The sequence below is a fragment of the Apteryx mantelli genome, chromosome 30, assembly GCF_036417845.1.
Source record: "Apteryx mantelli isolate bAptMan1 chromosome 30, bAptMan1.hap1, whole genome shotgun sequence".
NCBI lineage: Eukaryota > Metazoa > Chordata > Aves > Apterygiformes > Apterygidae > Apteryx > Apteryx mantelli.
Window position 1 is genome coordinate 62326 of NC_090007.1, and position 17564 is coordinate 79889.

The following is a 17564-nucleotide window of genomic DNA, read 5'->3' on the forward strand; positions in this document are numbered from 1 at the left end:
CCCCCCCGGCTTTCGTCGCTCTTCTCTCCGCGCCTGCGCGCAGCGGGTTTTCTCCCGCTCCCCTTAGCGCGTCTTGGCCTCCCCACCATTTTGTGCTGTGATCGCTACGTTAGTTGCCTGATTGTGCCATATTGCCCCGTGCGTTCGGGCTCGAAGCGGAATACTGAAGGGGCTTTGATGGCGGAGAGTCAATCAGCGGCCGGGCTGGGGGACTTCACATCCCTTGGTGGGGCCGCGGCTGCCGTCTCAGAACCCGAAACCCGGCGGCTGAGCGAGCTGCGGGTCATCGACCTGCGGGCCGAGCTCAAGCGCCGCAACCTGGACAGCGGCGGCAACAAGAGCGTTCTCATGGAGCGGCTGAGGAAGGTGGGGAGCGAGCCCGGCGGGAGAGGGGCGGGGGAGGGGTCATCCGGGCCCTTTGTCCCCTGCCGGAGAGCCTTCGGCGCATGCGCGCTGGAGGCCCGGCCGCGGGGCCGAGGGAGGCCCGGAGAGGAGCCCGACACTGGCCTGCTGCCGCCCGCCTGCCCGCCCCAGGGGTGTGCCCCGCGCCGGCTCCCGGGGAGCCGCGGGCTGTCCGCCAGCACCGGCGCCCCCCTTTCCTCGGCCGCCGCAGGGCCGCTCCCCTTGCAGGGGCCGCTGGCAGCCCCCAGCAGCGCGGCTTCCTGCCATCGCCCCGAGCCGCCTGCGGAGGCCGCGGCGCCCCGCAGCGCCCGACAGCCGCCCGTGCCTCTGCCTCTTCTTAGTTCTCAGACGTGCTACTTACTGATTTCACTCCCCGGTGGCCGTGGTCTTTCCCCCACCGCCTGTCCCTGATGTGCATACATCCTTCCCTGACACCCCGCACACACACAGGGTGCCCTTCCACTGGTCTCGTCTTCACCCCCCTGCGCGCACACTCGCCTGGCTTCATCTCTCCGACCCTTCCCGAATGTGGCATTTTCACTGACTTCTTTGAGGCCAGTATAATGCAGTTCGTCCTGCTCCTTTTATGAGTTGCGTTAGGTCTGCACATTGAGAAGAAAGCACTGCCACATGTGCTTGAGTTCCCATAGCTCTCACTCTCGGTTTTGTACAGATGAAACACTCATCCTCTGGATAGGGAGCTATCTCTACAGACGGGGGGAGAGCCTCATCCCTGCTCGTAGCCTGGTCTGGCTACGGGGTAGTGCTGCATTGGACTTTATTGGTCTCTGTTGCTGATGGATGGGAGGGCTGAATAGGCTCTCTGACCTCCAGGAGGGTGAGACTGTAATAATGTTTCCATCTGACAAATCCTTAAAAGTTCATAGAAACAAACAAAACCATAGATACAATGCTGCTCTCTCCAATAGGCCATTGAGGATGAAGGAGGAGATCCTGATGAAATTCCTGTGGCTTCAGAAATGACCAACAAGAGAATGCCAAAAAGAACTGGCAAAGGTACGGAGTCCAGACAAATACAGTTTCTTGGTTTTACAAGTAGCTGGGACTTAGAGTACAATGTTGATTTATTCTATTTCACTAAAATAAAAAAATCCTTTGCATTTTCTCTGGGTTTTTTTCTTTCTTTTTTCCTTCATGGAAAACTGTAAAACTTTGTTGCATTAGTCAGTGAGGGCAAGTTTAAACAATAACACGACACAAGCGTACTTCTGCTAGCTTGTCTTGAAACCTGTAGGCAAGACCTTAAGTTGCAAATGTATTTTTAGTACTTGTGACCCTGAGTGCAGAACTGTGCCAAGCACAGAGCAAGCAGCTGCAGTGTGAGCTCCCATGGAAAGCTCTGCCAGTGCATATTAATCCTGATCTACAACACCCTGATTACTAATTCCCTTGCCATAACTATGTTTGTATGTTTTCCATTTTTCATAGAAGCCCTTGAACCCCCATCATCACTGGGCTACAATTTTAAGTACAACAAATTGTAGCGCTCTGGAAATAAGAAAAATCATTGCTGCACAAATACAAATGTGTATAATATTTGTTAGTGTTTTATTTTATTTTATAATTGTCTGTTGTTTTGACAGTAAACTATTCTATGTAGTTCATTACTCATTGAAATATGTTTTGCTTCAAAAACTTCACCTATTGATGTGGGCCATATTAGGCATGATTTATTTTAATTGTTCATAGCCAGTTCTTCAAAGACACTTTTGGAAATTTATTTATAAGCTACTTCTTTTGAGATAATACAGTAAAAGTACAGAAAGGGGAGTTTTTGAAGAGTCGTTACGAGTTTGCTGGAGCAAACGTGGCTAAATGTGATTTGCGTGTCCAAAATCTTAAACCTGAAGGCTAATTCTACATCACTAGCTGCATAGACTGCATGAAGCATGGGGACAGACATTTTATGCTGCCAATATTCAGTCCATTTTGCATGATAAATAGACTTAAATGGTAAGAGGGAGATTTTTGTGGCAATCATTATAAGGTCATTCTTTTAAATGGAACATCTTCCTAGAGAGTATTATCTTTTTATGTACTGCAGTGTTGTGGAATGAGAGGAGTGTAGGTGTTAAAATATAGCTGCTCACCTAACTGCGCTATTTCTAGTTCGTGCTCATGCCATTTACCTTCACTGACTGGTAAATCATCCTCAGTTATCTCCAGACATAACTGGACTTCTGAATCAGGGCCTTAATGATTCTTTGTTGAAACAGACTCAGCCTCGAATAGCTAATTTAGCAAAGAGTACAGATATTATGAAATTTAGTGCTGTTTCTCACTTCAGTAATACTATTTTTAGGAAGAAAACCAGAAGAAGAAGGTGTTGAAGACAATGGACTAGAAGAAAACTCTAGAGATGGGCAAGTAAGTGATGCCATGATTGCAGTTACTAAGCACACGCATCATTTAAACCACAGTAAATATACACGTACCCTTTCTCTTTCTATAGGAGGATATTGAAGCAAGTCTGGATACCTTGCAGGATATTGACATGATGGATATTAGTGTGTTAGATGAAGCTGAAATAGATAACGGCAGTGCTGTAGACTGTGGAGAAGACTATAGTCCTGATAATATTCTTGATTCACTGTCAGATCATAAAGACGGTGCTGATGCAGAAATGAAAGAACTTCCAGATCAGCTAACGGAAAATGAAGTAAGTGATTAGAAGTCTCTACAATTTTCAGAGGGTAATTAATAAGGATATGGCCACACAAACAAGTTACTTCAGTGTAATATAGGACATGAATTTAATGTGGATTCTACTTCACATTAACAGCTCTTGTGTCCTACTCTTTAAAAGGTAAGCGCTCTTGCATCTATTAGAGGCTTAAAATGTTCATAATAGCAGGGTCGCAGTGTGCTTTACCTTGCACTAACTTTTTTGTTTGCTGTGAAAGAGATGCCGTTGGTCTGGAATTGAAGGTAATATGTTTTTCTTCCCGTTCATATATGTTTTGAGGTATGCACATACACAGATATCCTTCCATCTAGATATTTCTATATATGGAGAGAGAAAGAAGTATGTTTTCCATGCAGAAATAATGTCCCAATTGAAAGTATTTAGGTTGTAGGGCTTTCTCATAGAGACTATTCATACATGAAAATCTTTATGTACTGTAGTTTCCCCTGTTCTGACAGTGCCAGTCTTTTGACTTGGTTTGAGAGAAATGTGAAATGTTTTTTATAGCAGAGTCTCCTGCTACTAAATGAACAGAGTAACTATCTGTTCTCGCCTCCTTACCTTTTTTATTTTGGACGTATCGTGACTGTCTCAACTTTTTACCATTTACCTTATGAAGTACACTGTCATTGCAACAATGTCCAGTTAACCTGAAAAGCAAATCTTTAGTATTCTGTAAATTCGAGCTGTTGTGAATCATGTAACTGATGACCTTTGAGTCTTAAAATCACATCTTAGGGGAAGAGAACTTTTGGGATGTGTTTTGTTCTCAGAAAAGTGGAAACCTAAGTCATCATCGTTTCTAACTTTTTTTTTTCAGTTAGAAACTAAAGAAGGAAAAAAGTGGGAAGTTATGTAAAGTCACCAAAGAAACATAGGTTAACGTATTTCCTCTCTAAATCAGCATAGCTTTGAAGTTGACAACATCATTTTGAAATTAAAATAAAAGGTAATTGGAAAAAGGTACTCCTTTGCTAATATCATCAAGAATATTTGTATGTCATTCTTCATTCTCGGGTAACGTTCTGAAGAAGGAAATGAGATCTTTGGGATATTGGAAAATATTTCTTATATTATTCCCAGGGAAAACTGTATACAGTAATATTTCTCAGTAAGCTAACTTATTTTTTTTTCTGTAAGGAATGCTATAATTCCTTTTTTACTCTTTTAGGAAGATAATGATGAAATTGAAAACAATTTAGATGCCTGTTCTTCTGATCTAATTGAAGTGAAGGTAAATTGAAAATGTAGCTGTATTTCAGATTTACAGTATTCACTCTGTGTTCATACTGCAAAAGAGAAAACATGATAAAATATGACATTTTACCAGAATTTAGCAAATAACTGATCTTACTCAGATCTGCCAAATGAAAATGTCATCTGTGTGTCTCTAGTTTGCTATTAAGACTTCCTCCTGCTCCACTTCTGTTGCAAATAAGAATGTTCTTGTACTAGAATGAAAACTGTGCCCCAAAATAAAGTATTACAGAAGTATTCTGATGCTTTTCCTTGCTTGGGAAAAGTCACGTTAGTTTGATTTTCAAAAATGGTTTCATCTTTCTCCTACTAATTGTGTCAGGTAGTACAAATATGCAGTATGGGGCGTTTTTTGTTTTCACTCTGTAGTTGATGTGGTACATAAGTGCTTTATTGCTCTGTTTCTTTAACATTCCAGATCAGCTATGAGGACACGATTGTGGTTGAAATTTTGATTTTGCTTTAGTTTGCAAAAAAAAAAATTATATAAAATACTCAGTTCAAATGGACTGTGAAAACCAGAGTGAATTGTAGTAGGTGAATTGGTGTAGTTCTAAATCTTTGAGGGGGAGGGGGGAATTATTATTCTATATTGCAATATACATTTATAAAATCCTGATTCTGTGTTCATTTTCCCATACAGAAAATGGAGAAACTACACTTGGAGCCAGGTACTGTTAAAGAAAAACATATTCCTGTCTTTTCAACTAATACTTTTTAAACCATTAACTATTAAAAAAAAAACCATATAATTTGCATTATTTTTATGATGAACAATCCAGATCATGCAGGGTCATAGAGATTGGAAACCCAATCATATCCCCAGATCTGTGAAGTAATGCTTGTCACCTTTGAAGTATTTTCAGTGAAATGAAATGGTTTAAAAACCTGTTAAACTACATAAATGGATTTAGAGAAGTTAATCACAGTCTAAAAGCTAAAGATTCTACTTGTAAACAGATCTTGTGATATCGCATACACCTTAATTCTGTAACTGAGTAGAGAGCAGTGAAAGCAGTAAAAAGATATTGTAGGGCATTAAAATTTAAAGATTAGTTACTGGATACAGAAGAAAGAAGAGAGTTTCTTCCTGGAAATTCCATACAGATACTTTTCACTTTGTGGACTGCAAACACACTCATGCACCATCGGAAGATGCCCAGTTTTCATGTTGGACTGTCTGCTTAAAGAATTTCACGGAAATTAGGAAATTGAACTTTCAATGCATTGATATATTCAGTTAAGCATCTTGGACTTTGGAAGCTAAATAGAGAAGAAACAGACTTGAACGATTTCATGAAGAATATCAAAGATCAGCCAGAAGGTTTTTGTTAAATCTGTGGGGGCATTTTTCTTCCCTGTAACATTTTAGGGTTGATACGGTAGTTTGTCAGACTGCAGTTAGCGTAGTAGTTTTAACACTGTGTACACTAGGGTTTTCCAATCTCTGTGTAGCTTAGAAGTTCTCTTGGTGTTAGTGTGGCAGCCATGCCAGTTCCACGTTTGTGATTGCTGTATTTCCCTGGTGATTAAATCTTGTGCCATTCTATTCCTGTTAAATCCGTAGAAAATGAGAAAATACTCGACATTTTGGGGGAAACTTGTAAATCTGAACTACTTAACGAAGAAACTTCTGAAGTGGAGCAGCCACATGCACAGGAAGCAAGTAACGTGATGCCAGGCAAGAGGCTAGCCGAGGAAGAGGACGCTCTTGCTGCCGCTCAGTTGGAGGAAGATGCTTTAGATTTGGACAGCAAATCGGCACAAGCTTTGGCAAGGAAGGAAGCAAAGCGTTTAGTTGTAGCAAAAGGGGAGACAAGTGAACAGACAATAGAGGAAGAGAAACTGGACTCTGAATCTTTAGTAGTAGAGACCCTAAGCGATCAGAGTAGCAAACGATCCCAAGGCCTGGAAGTCTCTAGTGGGGAAACAGCGGAAAAAGGCGCAGGTCCCGAAGCCAAAGATAGCAAAGAAGATGCCAAGAAAACAGAAGACAAAGCTAATTCTGAGGAATCCCCTGCTACTAAAGAGTCCTCAACCAGTGAGGGCGGTGATCAGAAAAAGAGGTTTGTTTTTTCTCCGTTCTAGACCAGATGCTATCTTTTTTTCATTGGTCATTAAGTGATGCGAATAAGCTGTTTCCTTCAATTGGCCACCAAGACTGATGAAATTGTAGCCTATTCCTAAAGAATCTGTTTTATTTCTCCTTGTGCAGATCTTTCGTAAACACAGAGGGTTTGATTTCTTTCCTTCCTCAACCTTCAAAGGTTGTTTTCTTAAATTACTCTTATTTTTAAACTTCTTCCAAATATAAGTCTGTTTAAGAATCTGACTTCCCTTATTTCTTGTCAGATTTCTTAAATCAAGCATACAAAGGTGTGGTTTTGTTTGCAACATTTTTTCTGGTAGGTATTTAATTCTAGCATTTTCATAATTTATAGTTAGTTATTTTTCTTTCTGACTTGAATAACATGATCTTTTGTCTTTAGCCCTGTTGAGGATGCAGATACAAAGATAATCTCAAAAGATGAGAAAGGTATGTTTCTTTTTAAAAATGAAAGTTAAAAAAAATCTAACGATTGTTTTGGGAAACACTCTTTTTGTATTAAATGATGTATTTTAGTAGCAAAACATTGGAATCTATGCAGTTGTTAAATATCCAAAATTGCCCTCCTCTTTCTGGATAATATTTATTTATTTATTTATTTATTTATTTATGCAAAGTGAAAAAGAGGTCTTTTGTTTTTATGGATTTATCTAAGAATATCTGTGTTGCACCCTTCTGTTTTTCTCTTGATTTTCAAAGGAAAGACACCTCAATAAAGATAGCAGGTCAGAAAGTTTTTGGAAGAAATATTTCCCCTCAGTGAAAGCAATTCTGAGAAATTTCTTAAACCTCCAAGCAAAATAGCATTTGACAGAAATGCAGATAGCTAGACTGAGACCTGCTTCACACGGTTTGTGGAAGTCTATGGAACTGAACACTATCAAGACTAATAAAAGGACAGTAAAGATATTTCAAAGGAGGCTGGAAACAGTATCCCAACTTAAGTGCTTCAAGTTGACAAGCAAATACTAAAATTTGAGTAAATCAGAACCTTTAGAAAAGGGATAAAGATTCTTCCCTGGTTTCACTCTAGTACATTTCTCAGTAAAAGAGAACTCAACTGGGAATCAGTAAAATTATGGAAGAGCTGGTTGGACTTGCTTGTCACAACTGAGTTTATGGAGATGAGCCTAAGTCATTCAGTGCAGTATGCCAGCTACTAGCACCTATTCCCTTTCCCTCAAGCACCAGAGATATCTAGAGTATGAGCAACCTTCTTGTACTGCCTAAGAACTAATTGTGCTTTAGAGATTTGTATGTCAGCATTTTGAGTTCAGCTTGAACTCTTATTAATCACTAGGCCTTGGATTTTCAGATTTTACAAGTTCGTAAACATTTATAAAAATAAAAAATAAAAAAAATCCTAGTTCAGATGTCAGATTGGGAGTTCTGCAATTCTTCTGTAGTTAACTTAAACCAGGACTTTTCTGACTCCCTCAACTGAAGTGATGGGTGAATTCTTAGTACCCCAGTTGGAATCCATGTGAGCAGAAATTTAGAGAGAGATTTTCATGCTTTCTTTATGGTGAATGTCATTCCTTGAGAGTTATGGTTAATCTGCATCCCATCATCACTCCTTTGGAGTCCTGGTGGTAAGGAGGGCAAGACTCATATGAGCACACAAACGTACTAACCCAGTTCCACAGACCTTACAGGTCTTCAGCCTTTTTCCGTAAGTGCAGAGTTATTGGGATCTATCCAGACACTTTCTGAAGAGCCACAGTTACTCCAAATAACAAACTGTTTGGACTAAGGCATCTCTGAAGAATGACATAACGTACTTCTGTCACACCTATCAAAGCCTGTAGTTTCATCTTAAAAATTTTGGACTTCAGTACTAATTGCCTTTAGGAATATGAAATGCTGGAGGGAAATGTTACACATTGCACTTCATTTGCTCTATGATTTAAAAACATGCAAGGTTTGTGGAACTGCTCCTTTTTAATTTAGAAATAGTTGCTGAAATAATCAGGGGTTTGGGCTTTGTTTTGTTTTGTTTCTATTTAGGTCGCAATGCTAGCAGTTCTAGTAGAAACTTTTGGGTGAGTGGACTTGCCTCCACTACCAGAGCTACAGATTTGAAGAATCTGTTTAGCAAATATGGGAAGGTAAGTCTTTCAGTATTTTTCACTTGAATCTGTCTTAATAAGACTTCCTGTGTTCCTGCCACTGAGAATACCAGTGAAAAGAACAGAATTATCAAAAATATTGTGGAACAACAAGAAAAAAGTTGCACAAGTTCACACTGAATGCCTGTCTAAGCTTTTTTTTATTGTATCTTTCACCGCTAAATAAAAGTAAAATTCCATTTCCAGTCCTTTATTTGAAACAGCTAATGGCTGTTCGAATATGTTTCTGTCTCCTGTGCTGTACTATCGTAATATCTTCACTCATTGGGAATTCACAGTAAACAGTGAGTTTAACGCTGTTTATTAAAGGCATTTTAGGACTAAGTAAAATATGCAGTAAATGTTGAAACATATTTATTGTGGAGTGTTTAAGAATTGTCTCAGTACCTGAAGATTTATTTTTGTCTTGAGATCACACTGTTGCTTAAAAAAGCACCTCTTTGGGTGTTTTTACTGCAGTTATTAATGATAGACAAAATGGCAAATTAAATCTCCCTATCAATTGGGAAGTTGAAAGAGCTAGTTTATTAAAGACAGGTGCCAGAATTAATAACTTTGCTTGCACTGAGATGATTATTAAGTATTTTTCTAAAAACCTGGAAACGTATTTACAGATGACTTTGTCAGCAGGTTATAGTTAGAGAAAGCTGTGTGTGCTAGCAATGGGTTACTGAATATTTAACTAAAGAAATACTGTAGAACCTAAACTGCAACCTTGCAATAAACACAAAAATGAATTAAGTGTAGTACAGCTATGAGATTGTTTGAATGACGTGTGACTATTGCTTTTTTGCAAATTAAATCAAGCCTTTTTTTCCCCTGCATATCATTAAAAAAATGCAGTATTTGTCTTCCATTTATCTGTTCAGAATTCCATCTGGTAAGCTGGAATGTATTGACCATAGAGAAGTAGCACAGAATGTAAAACATGTAATTAAAAAAATATGTGACCGCTACCTTAGTATTTGCCTCTGCTTAGGTGCCTTAGTAACATTTAGTCATTTAAAACAAAATTATTGTTCTTCTCTTTGGAGTATTAACAGAAGCAGAGCTTCCAAGAGGTAAAAGTATATCTGCAGTAAATACAGTGCTCAAAAGTATGTTCTTTATTCAGCTGTACTTTAAAATATGAAGCTTTTGTGAAATTTATTTCTCTAATACAAAGTGAGCTGTATTAAATCTATCTGCATAAGCAAGCAACATTTACGAAAAGACTTAGGTGTTTTATGTAGGCCTTCGAAAGCTATATTTCTTTGGGAGAGCTTTCTGTTTCTGAAACAGGATTATGGATAACATTCTGTCTGCCTCTTAGCAGTGACTCAAAAAGCAACATTTTTTTGAAGGCGAGATGGGACTTAGCAGATTGTTGAGCAAGCATTAGCATGTGGGTGGAAGTTGTCTTACAAATTTGCGCTAGGCTCTTATTCCCTTTGTTGCTCTTCAACAAAATGATGTTGTTGATATCGAGGTAACCGTTTGTTTGTTTGTTTGTTTGTTTTTCCAAAACAGAGTTTACTCTTTGAGTACCCTCTGTTGATTCAGCCTTTGCAGCATTGCATTGGCAACAGAAGAATGTTTGGCTCCAAAAAATATTTCTTTTGTGTTTATCTGTTAAAAGTAGACATCTCATAAATGATGATGGACAGGAATAAAGCAGAGTAGAAATGGAGCTTGCACTTCTTGCTGTTAAATAGTGGGTACTCACTACAATGAGGTTAATGCATCTTTTTTTCTTTTGGAAAGGTGGTTGGTGCAAAAGTGGTCACCAATGCTCGTAGTCCTGGTGCTCGCTGTTATGGCTTTGTTACAATGTCGACAGCTGAGGAAGCAACAAAATGTATTACTCATCTCCACAAAACGGAGTTACATGGGAAAATAATTTCTGTAGAAAAAGTGAGTACTATTCCCCAAAGATATCTCACCAGCATTAGATGGTACAAACAATTGAGACCACATTCTCAGTTGCTGATGTGCAAAATAAATTTCAGGCAAAAAATGAACCTGCTGGAAAGAAGCCGATTGAAAAAAAAGAGAGTGAAGTGAAGAAAGAAACAGTCAATGAGAGGTATTGTTTTACAAATTCTGTGTCCATAGATGTTTTGCTATTCTTCAATTTAGGTTGATTTGTCAGGAGAAGCAAAGTTATGTTAAGAAATCTCTGTGGCAAACATTCAAAACGAGTTCATCTTTACAACTTTTACTACAAAATATACTGCTGTTGATGTTCAGTCCCTCGCTTTTATGTTTCCATTATGTACTTTAAGCTAGTCAATGGAATCTTGCATTTTCAAGCATGCCTTTTAATTTAGCTACATTCATTTTTCAGAAGAGATTGTGGTACTCCATTGTCATAAATCTATGGAAAAGGTCATTTGAGAATTTTGATCAATGTGTCACTCTGTTTCTTCTTTAAATCCTACTCATGAGAACAGGGCTTTCTCGAGAATGTTGATGCCATCACAGTTAAAGATCAGTTTTCCAAGATCCTTTTCCCAGAACATGGTGTTCTATAGCACTATGCTTTTTTTCCACTTTAGTATTAGTGAGAGTAGCTGAAAGGCATTAAGTCTTTTGCTTTAATTATTTTCTCTCATAATAATTCCTATTAAATGCTATTTGCTGACAAACTTTTTGCCTGTATTTCATCTAGTGCTCAGAAAGGCTTGCCTGGTTACTGTGTAGTATTAACTTCCTTGTGTTTGGCAGCAGCACCACAAAAATGCTTCACATTTGCACTTCATAAATTGTCATGTCTTCTTGTAAGAATCTTTGTGGGCATTAAGCACATGGTGATATAGATTTTTTTCATTTTGCATATAGTTGAATTATCTGAATCTCAGCTGAGTTTTTGAGAAAACTGCGTAGCATGGTCTGATTGTATTATATCATAGCAGAAGAAGTTGTAGAAGGAAATCTGTAGAAATCTAATTATGACTCTTTTAGCACATCAGAACTCTACTTCGTTATTGTGTTGCTAGCATTTTTTTCTCTCCTTCATTTTTCTTTTCTCTTACTCTGTATCACTCTAATCTGTATCAATATCTATCCGTAGAGCTGGTAGTGTTAAAAAGGATGAGAAATCTGACCAAAAAGATGATTCTAAAAAAACAGAAGACAAAGATGAAAAAGAAAGAAAAGATAAAGATGAACTGAAGCCTGGTTCATCAGATCAACCTAAAACTACCAAATCAGGTAATTTGGCTACTGTTCTTTCAAAGTGTAAAAGACACAGTTAGATGTGAACAACTGATAGCAGTTAGTTATTTTCAAACCTGCCAGTGTTTCAGGAATGTGTTGAGGTTCTCAGGTGGAAATTCAAATAGTATAATTTGAGGGGTGGTGAGGGTGACATTATTTCATCCTTAACAGAAGTGCTAGGAATAATTGTAGGTGATGAAGTGTTTTTTGAAGAGAGAATTAAATGCCTGTTTTGCATTTTAGAGGAGGTGATTTCTAGCACTGAAAGGAATGGCCTATGTAATAGAGTTCTTTTTTTCTTTTTTTTCCTTCTTTCTTTTTCCCTGTCTCTTCCCCTTCAACCTCCAATTTATTTAGGAAGTAAAGGAACAGAGAGAACAGTAGTAATGGATAAATCTAAAGGAGAACCTGTTATTAGTGTGAAAACATCAACTACATCAAAAGACAGAGTAAGTAATGTTTCTGCAGAGGAACGCTATATATAAGTTTTGCTTAGAAACAGATATTGAATCCTGCCAAGCTACATATAACCTACACTTACTGATTTGTCTGATGAGAGTTTCTATGATATGTATTTAGATCTTAATTAGTAAAATACTTTTCATATGGCTGATACCATATTCAGCAATGAAGTCCAGCCAAACTAAACGAGGGAGCCTAAGTCTTCTGTGTTAATATATGATGTTTCTGCAACAGTAAAAATGCACAACTTGTTGTTTTTGGGGTTTTTTTTAATGTGAAGACCAAGCTTTGACACACATGTATGGATGGAAATACTGCTTAGAGTATTGTTTGTTACAGTTTTCCTTTTGTAAATGTACTCCCTTAAGTTTTTCTATTTCAATATTAAATACAGAGCATTAAGAGTCAGGATCGCAAATCAGAGAGCAGAGAGAGACAAGGCATTGTGCCATTTGACAAAATTAAAGCACAACGAAAAATGAGAGAGGCAGAACAGCGCCGGTAAGAGCAACAGTGAAATTGTTTGATTTTTTTTTTTTCCCCAGAATGAAGATAATTTTCTTTTAATTTAAGTGATTAAGAAATGAAGAGTTTTCTAATTTGTCTTCTATTCGTAGTTAGTTATACGTTTGTGGGTCACATACCTATTGAATTGGAAAAGCACTGATTGTTAACACTACTTGTTTTGAATATTGAGCTTGAAATTCTTTGGTCTTTTTTCCATTTTGTAGATGTTGGGTTTTAGATTGGTTAAATATGCTGCTCTCCTTAGCAGAGAATACATTTTAGTAGAGAAATGATAATTCTGAACTCCCTGCACTCAACTATACTGGGAAAGGCCAGGATAAGGGTTATCTTTCTCAAAATAAGACCTTGCCTTGTCACAGTATTCAAAGTCTCCATAGCATTTGAAATAAAACAAGGTGAATGTTTTTGAATTTAAATACACTGTGTCTGTAGAGAAATTGTAGGATTTTTCAGCAACCCTTCAAAGTTTCCACTTTGGATCCTTTTAGTAAAGAACCTAATTCAGGTACTTAATTACATTTGAGGGTTTTTTTCTTTTTATGATGGTTAATACAGGATAGAGGTGGTAATGGCTATACTTCAAATTCCCTGCTAAAGCCGTGATCTGAATTCCATGCTGAGACATTTTCCAGTCATTAGAGAACTTTGTAACTTATCTAAGGAAAGCTGAATTGGATAGGGGGGAAATGCTTTCATCATTCTTAATGGAGATGGAAAAGCTTATCTATCCTAAGTGGATTTCTGAGCTCTAGTGGAGTCATATTACCCAGCTCACCTTTCCTGCTTCTTTAGAGTTGGATGTTACATTTGAATAGAAGGAAAGAGCTTGGGGCATTTGGGTTCAAATTCTCATGACTGTACAGGATTATTTGCCCCCACAGATGGATACTTTTGGGGGCAATACAGTCAGTCTCCAAATAAAGTAATTCATGTGTACATTGAGTGTCTGCCCTCCTTGCCCCCCTCCCGTACATCTAATTTAGAGGAACTGACCCAACTTTGCAATTATTGTGGGTTTAATCTTCTTTTCCCTTTAACTTCATTTATTTGTTGAAGTATTAGACCTGTAACCTTTCATTTCTGTTAAAATAGCACACGTGAGCGTCGGGAAAGACAGCAGCACCTGCAAACTATCCGGGAACGAGAAGAAAGAGAGAGGCTTGAGATTGCTCGTGAGAGACTGGAAATTGAAAGACAGCGTCTTGAACGAGAACGAATGGAAAGAGAGAGACTGGAGAGAGAAAGAATGCACATAGAGCATGAAAGGAGAAGAGAACAAGATCGCATTCAGCGAGAAAGAGAAGAACTGCGACGCCAGCATGAGCAATTGCGCTATGAACAGGAACGTCGGTCTGCAATGAGAAGACCATATGACATAGATGGCAGGTAAAGCCAGCAAATACAAGTGGAAAACATGTTGCTGCTAGGTTCTGTCTTGTCAGCCTGCACTATGAAAAGCTGTCTTTCTCCTTCCATACATTCTCAGCTTCCAGTATTCTGCAGGGGTAGGTTGCATTGAGATGATCATGTTTAATAGCCCCAACAACCTACCTCTCTGAATTTGTCGAATCCCTCTTTGAACTTATTTACATGCTTCTGGCTTGCATGGTTTGGAGGGAGAGAACAATTTAAAAAAATCACTGTCTTGACTAAAATGAATATGCTCTTTCTCTCAGGAGAGATGACCCATACTGGCCAGAAGCAAAACGAATGGCAATGAATGATAGGTACCATTCAGATTTCAGTCGCCAGGATCGCTTCCATGACTTTGATCATCGGGATCGTGGCCGTTATCAAGACCATTCAATAGACAGGTTGGTGTTTTTCCCTTCACTGTGTTGCCTGAAACCAAAAGGAAAAATATATTTAATGTTGCATTTTGCTGCCTTTTCTGTACTGTGTGTTTGTTTTGCGCTTTATTTTTTAAGTGTGGCTTAGTGGCTGTGGACTTTCTTTTGAAATCCTATATAACCCTGAAGAGACCCGTACTGTGCCATGAGTTAAACCTTTTGGCAGGCTTGTTCGGAGTGTTCTGTTTATGATGCTGTTTCACAGGGTTTTTTGTTTGTTTGTTTGGGGTTTTTTTGTAGGATTCTGAAAAAAATCTAAATAATACTGTAGACACCTAGCACTTTCCACCAGGGACCTATCTAGACCATGAATATTCTGTTTTATATCTTAGGACCGATTATGTTTTCCAGCAAGCTAAAATGTGTTATGGCTTCCATATATTCCAGCTATCTCTTGGCACTACATGGAAGCAGGATTTTTCATCTGTGAAAGTCCTACACTAATTGGGTTGTTACAGACTACTGTATATTTTACTAACAGAATCTGATTTGAATTGGCTCTTTGTAGGAGAGATGGATCAAGAACAATGATGGGAGATCGGGATGGACAAGTGAGTTGCTTTTAGATACTTGCTTTATAAAGCTACAAAATGTCTAATTTTTTTTATAACCCAGTTTCCCATGGTGTGTGTCAGATTAAATTTCAGTAGTTAACAAGTAAATTATGTAGACTGAAATACATATCCATTATAAGATTGTCCTTTTTTCTTTAGTAGGTAAGGATGAATTTGTAGTTCGAGTACTTGTTCATTATAAAAGTCAGATATAGGTTTTTTGACATGCTGTAAACAAAACAAGTGAAGCATGCCAAAAGAGGTAGAATATTGCAAATGATTGTAGAGAAAATGCAGAGGTACAAAACACCGATGGAACTGAGTAAGTAGGTCACTGAGGAAGCTTCACTCTGCTAGGTCGTTTGGAAATAACAGCAAAACTGGTAAAGACGTTTGCAGGTTTTTGAGTGGGTGAGGGGAAAGGGGAAGACTCTCAGGGCAGATTCAAGCAGTGAGAGATGATTTTTGTGGAGTCTTGGAATCCTCAAATGCCCTTTGCTGATGGCTAAGCCGTGAGATTGAGTAATTGCAGCTGAGCTACTTTTAACAATTATAGAGTCAGATTTGGGCATTCCTATAAACATTCTTTTTCTTCTAGCATTATCCAGATGAGCGCCACGGAGGACCGGACCGTCATTCACGGGACTCTCGGGAGAGTTGGGGTAGCTACGGATCTGACAGAAGAATGAGTGAAAGTAGAGGGATCCCTCCACAATCTCGGTTAGTATGCATGAGAATGTTTTTTCATGTGCACCTAATGAATATTTTCATGTGTAAAAGTTGGATGCAGTTTTGGAAGCGCAGTTTGCTTTATCCAGGTTTTACCCCTAAGTCTGTCCTCTGCTGGATGGACTACAAATGAGTAGTTCTTTCAATTGCCTTTGCATCAAAACATATATCTTGGCATGTTTTTTTTTTAACCAACTTCACATCTGAAAGTCCTCATGGTTTCAGTTAACTTTTGCTTATGTTTCTGTTAAGGCTTCACATTTTCATGGTAGTCTTTCTTCCCTGGTTTGTAATTTGTAGTTGTTGGCAGGACCATCCTGTCAGCCTTTGAAAGGAAAACAAGTCAGTAAGAGATTTGCACTTTTTTTTTAATCCTATGAGTAAGCCAGCCTACAGAACACACCAAAAAATTTGATGGTCAAAACAGCAAGCTGGGATATTTGGAGAAAGAATCAATGTAGTGTGAACCAGATTAAGAAAATCCTGTTTTCTTATACGTTGGGGTAGGGAGATTGTGCAGAAGGCTAATTACTAAGATTTGACTAAACAGATGACCAGTATAAATACAGGATAGGCATGCATCTTGGTGAATACTTTGAATATGTTTGTGACTGGGGTGTTCTATTTGAATCTATTTTGTATGTTCCAGCTAACATAAAATTACATGAATTTAATACCTTTGCAGGGATGGACGTGACTGGGGAGATCATGGTCGAAAGTTTGAAGGACATCAAGATCGTTCATGGCAAAGCAATGTGGATGGAGGAATGATAGGACGGGATCATGAGAGATGGCAAGGTATGCTTTTTGCAGAAGAGCTCATTAGGTGTGCTACCTCTAGCAGAAATTACAGGCATTATTAGCCTTGGAGATGAAGTAAAATTGTTACTATGGATATAAAGGAAGCATTTGAACTTTTGTAGGTGGAGGTAGAGGCAGACCTGGCCATGTGATGCATCGTGGAGGCATGTCAGGGTAAGAAAGTTATGAGGCGCAAAGCATTTGTTCTTGTTCCAGTTTCCTTTCCCCTTAAAGGACATCTGTTATATTTAAATTAGCCAAAAAAAAAAAAAAAGAATTTATGAGAGCATCAGTTATCTGATTTGTTATTTGGATGCCAGGGAATAATAAAATATTCCCATGGTTTTTATCTAGTGCATCTTACTGAAGAGTGAAAAATCATACAGGAAGTGTAAACAACATGCATTCTCTCAGCCTGACAACCAGAGTCACAAGAGAAAATTAAAATGTCTGAATCTTCTTTTTTTTTTTTAGGCGTGGAGGTTTCATGCAAGGTGGCAACCAAAGCCAGATGATGCATGGAGGAGGAATGCAAGGAGAAGGATTTGCTGGCCAGGAGAGAGCAAACAGACCCAATGATCCCCGTTTCAACCGTCGCTACTGAATGTGTTTTAATTTTTAATGCAAGATGGCAACAGAAATGAATCTGTTACCCAGGGTTACCATTAATCGTAACTTATGGGTTACTGTAAGTGTAATTTTTTTTTTAAGCTGCTGCCATATTATATCCTCAAGCCAATGTGAACTCATTTGTTTTGTAATGTGTTGTTCATATCCCATTTAAAACGTTTGTTAATGAAGCATTCCATTTTCCATAAATAAAAAACAGTTTACAGTTAA

At 38.4% G+C, this 17564-nt stretch overlaps 1 protein-coding gene across 2 annotated transcripts; it reads left to right on the top strand.

Moving 5' to 3' along the window:
- Nucleotides 1–22: 22 nt before the first annotated feature.
- LOC106486407 (scaffold attachment factor B1-like) lies at nucleotides 23–17564 on the top strand. Of its 2 annotated transcripts, XM_013944988.2 has the most exons (21): nucleotides 23–366; nucleotides 1332–1419; nucleotides 2726–2790; nucleotides 2876–3082; nucleotides 4281–4343; nucleotides 5010–5037; nucleotides 5934–6432; nucleotides 6856–6902; nucleotides 8481–8581; nucleotides 10346–10495; nucleotides 10591–10667; nucleotides 11655–11794; nucleotides 12158–12249; nucleotides 12657–12763; nucleotides 13883–14176; nucleotides 14467–14604; nucleotides 15149–15191; nucleotides 15793–15914; nucleotides 16609–16721; nucleotides 16847–16898; nucleotides 17199–17564. In XM_013944988.2, exons 1-21 carry the CDS (start codon nucleotides 178–180, stop codon nucleotides 17326–17328), a joined length of 2745 nt encoding a protein of 914 aa, XP_013800442.1. In that variant the 5' UTR covers nucleotides 23–177; the 3' UTR covers nucleotides 17329–17564. The 2 variants fall into 2 exon arrangements, with proteins under 2 accessions (XP_013800442.1, XP_013800440.1); XM_013944986.2 differs by lacking the exon at nucleotides 16847–16898 and having other exon boundaries at nucleotides 92–366; nucleotides 17199–17333.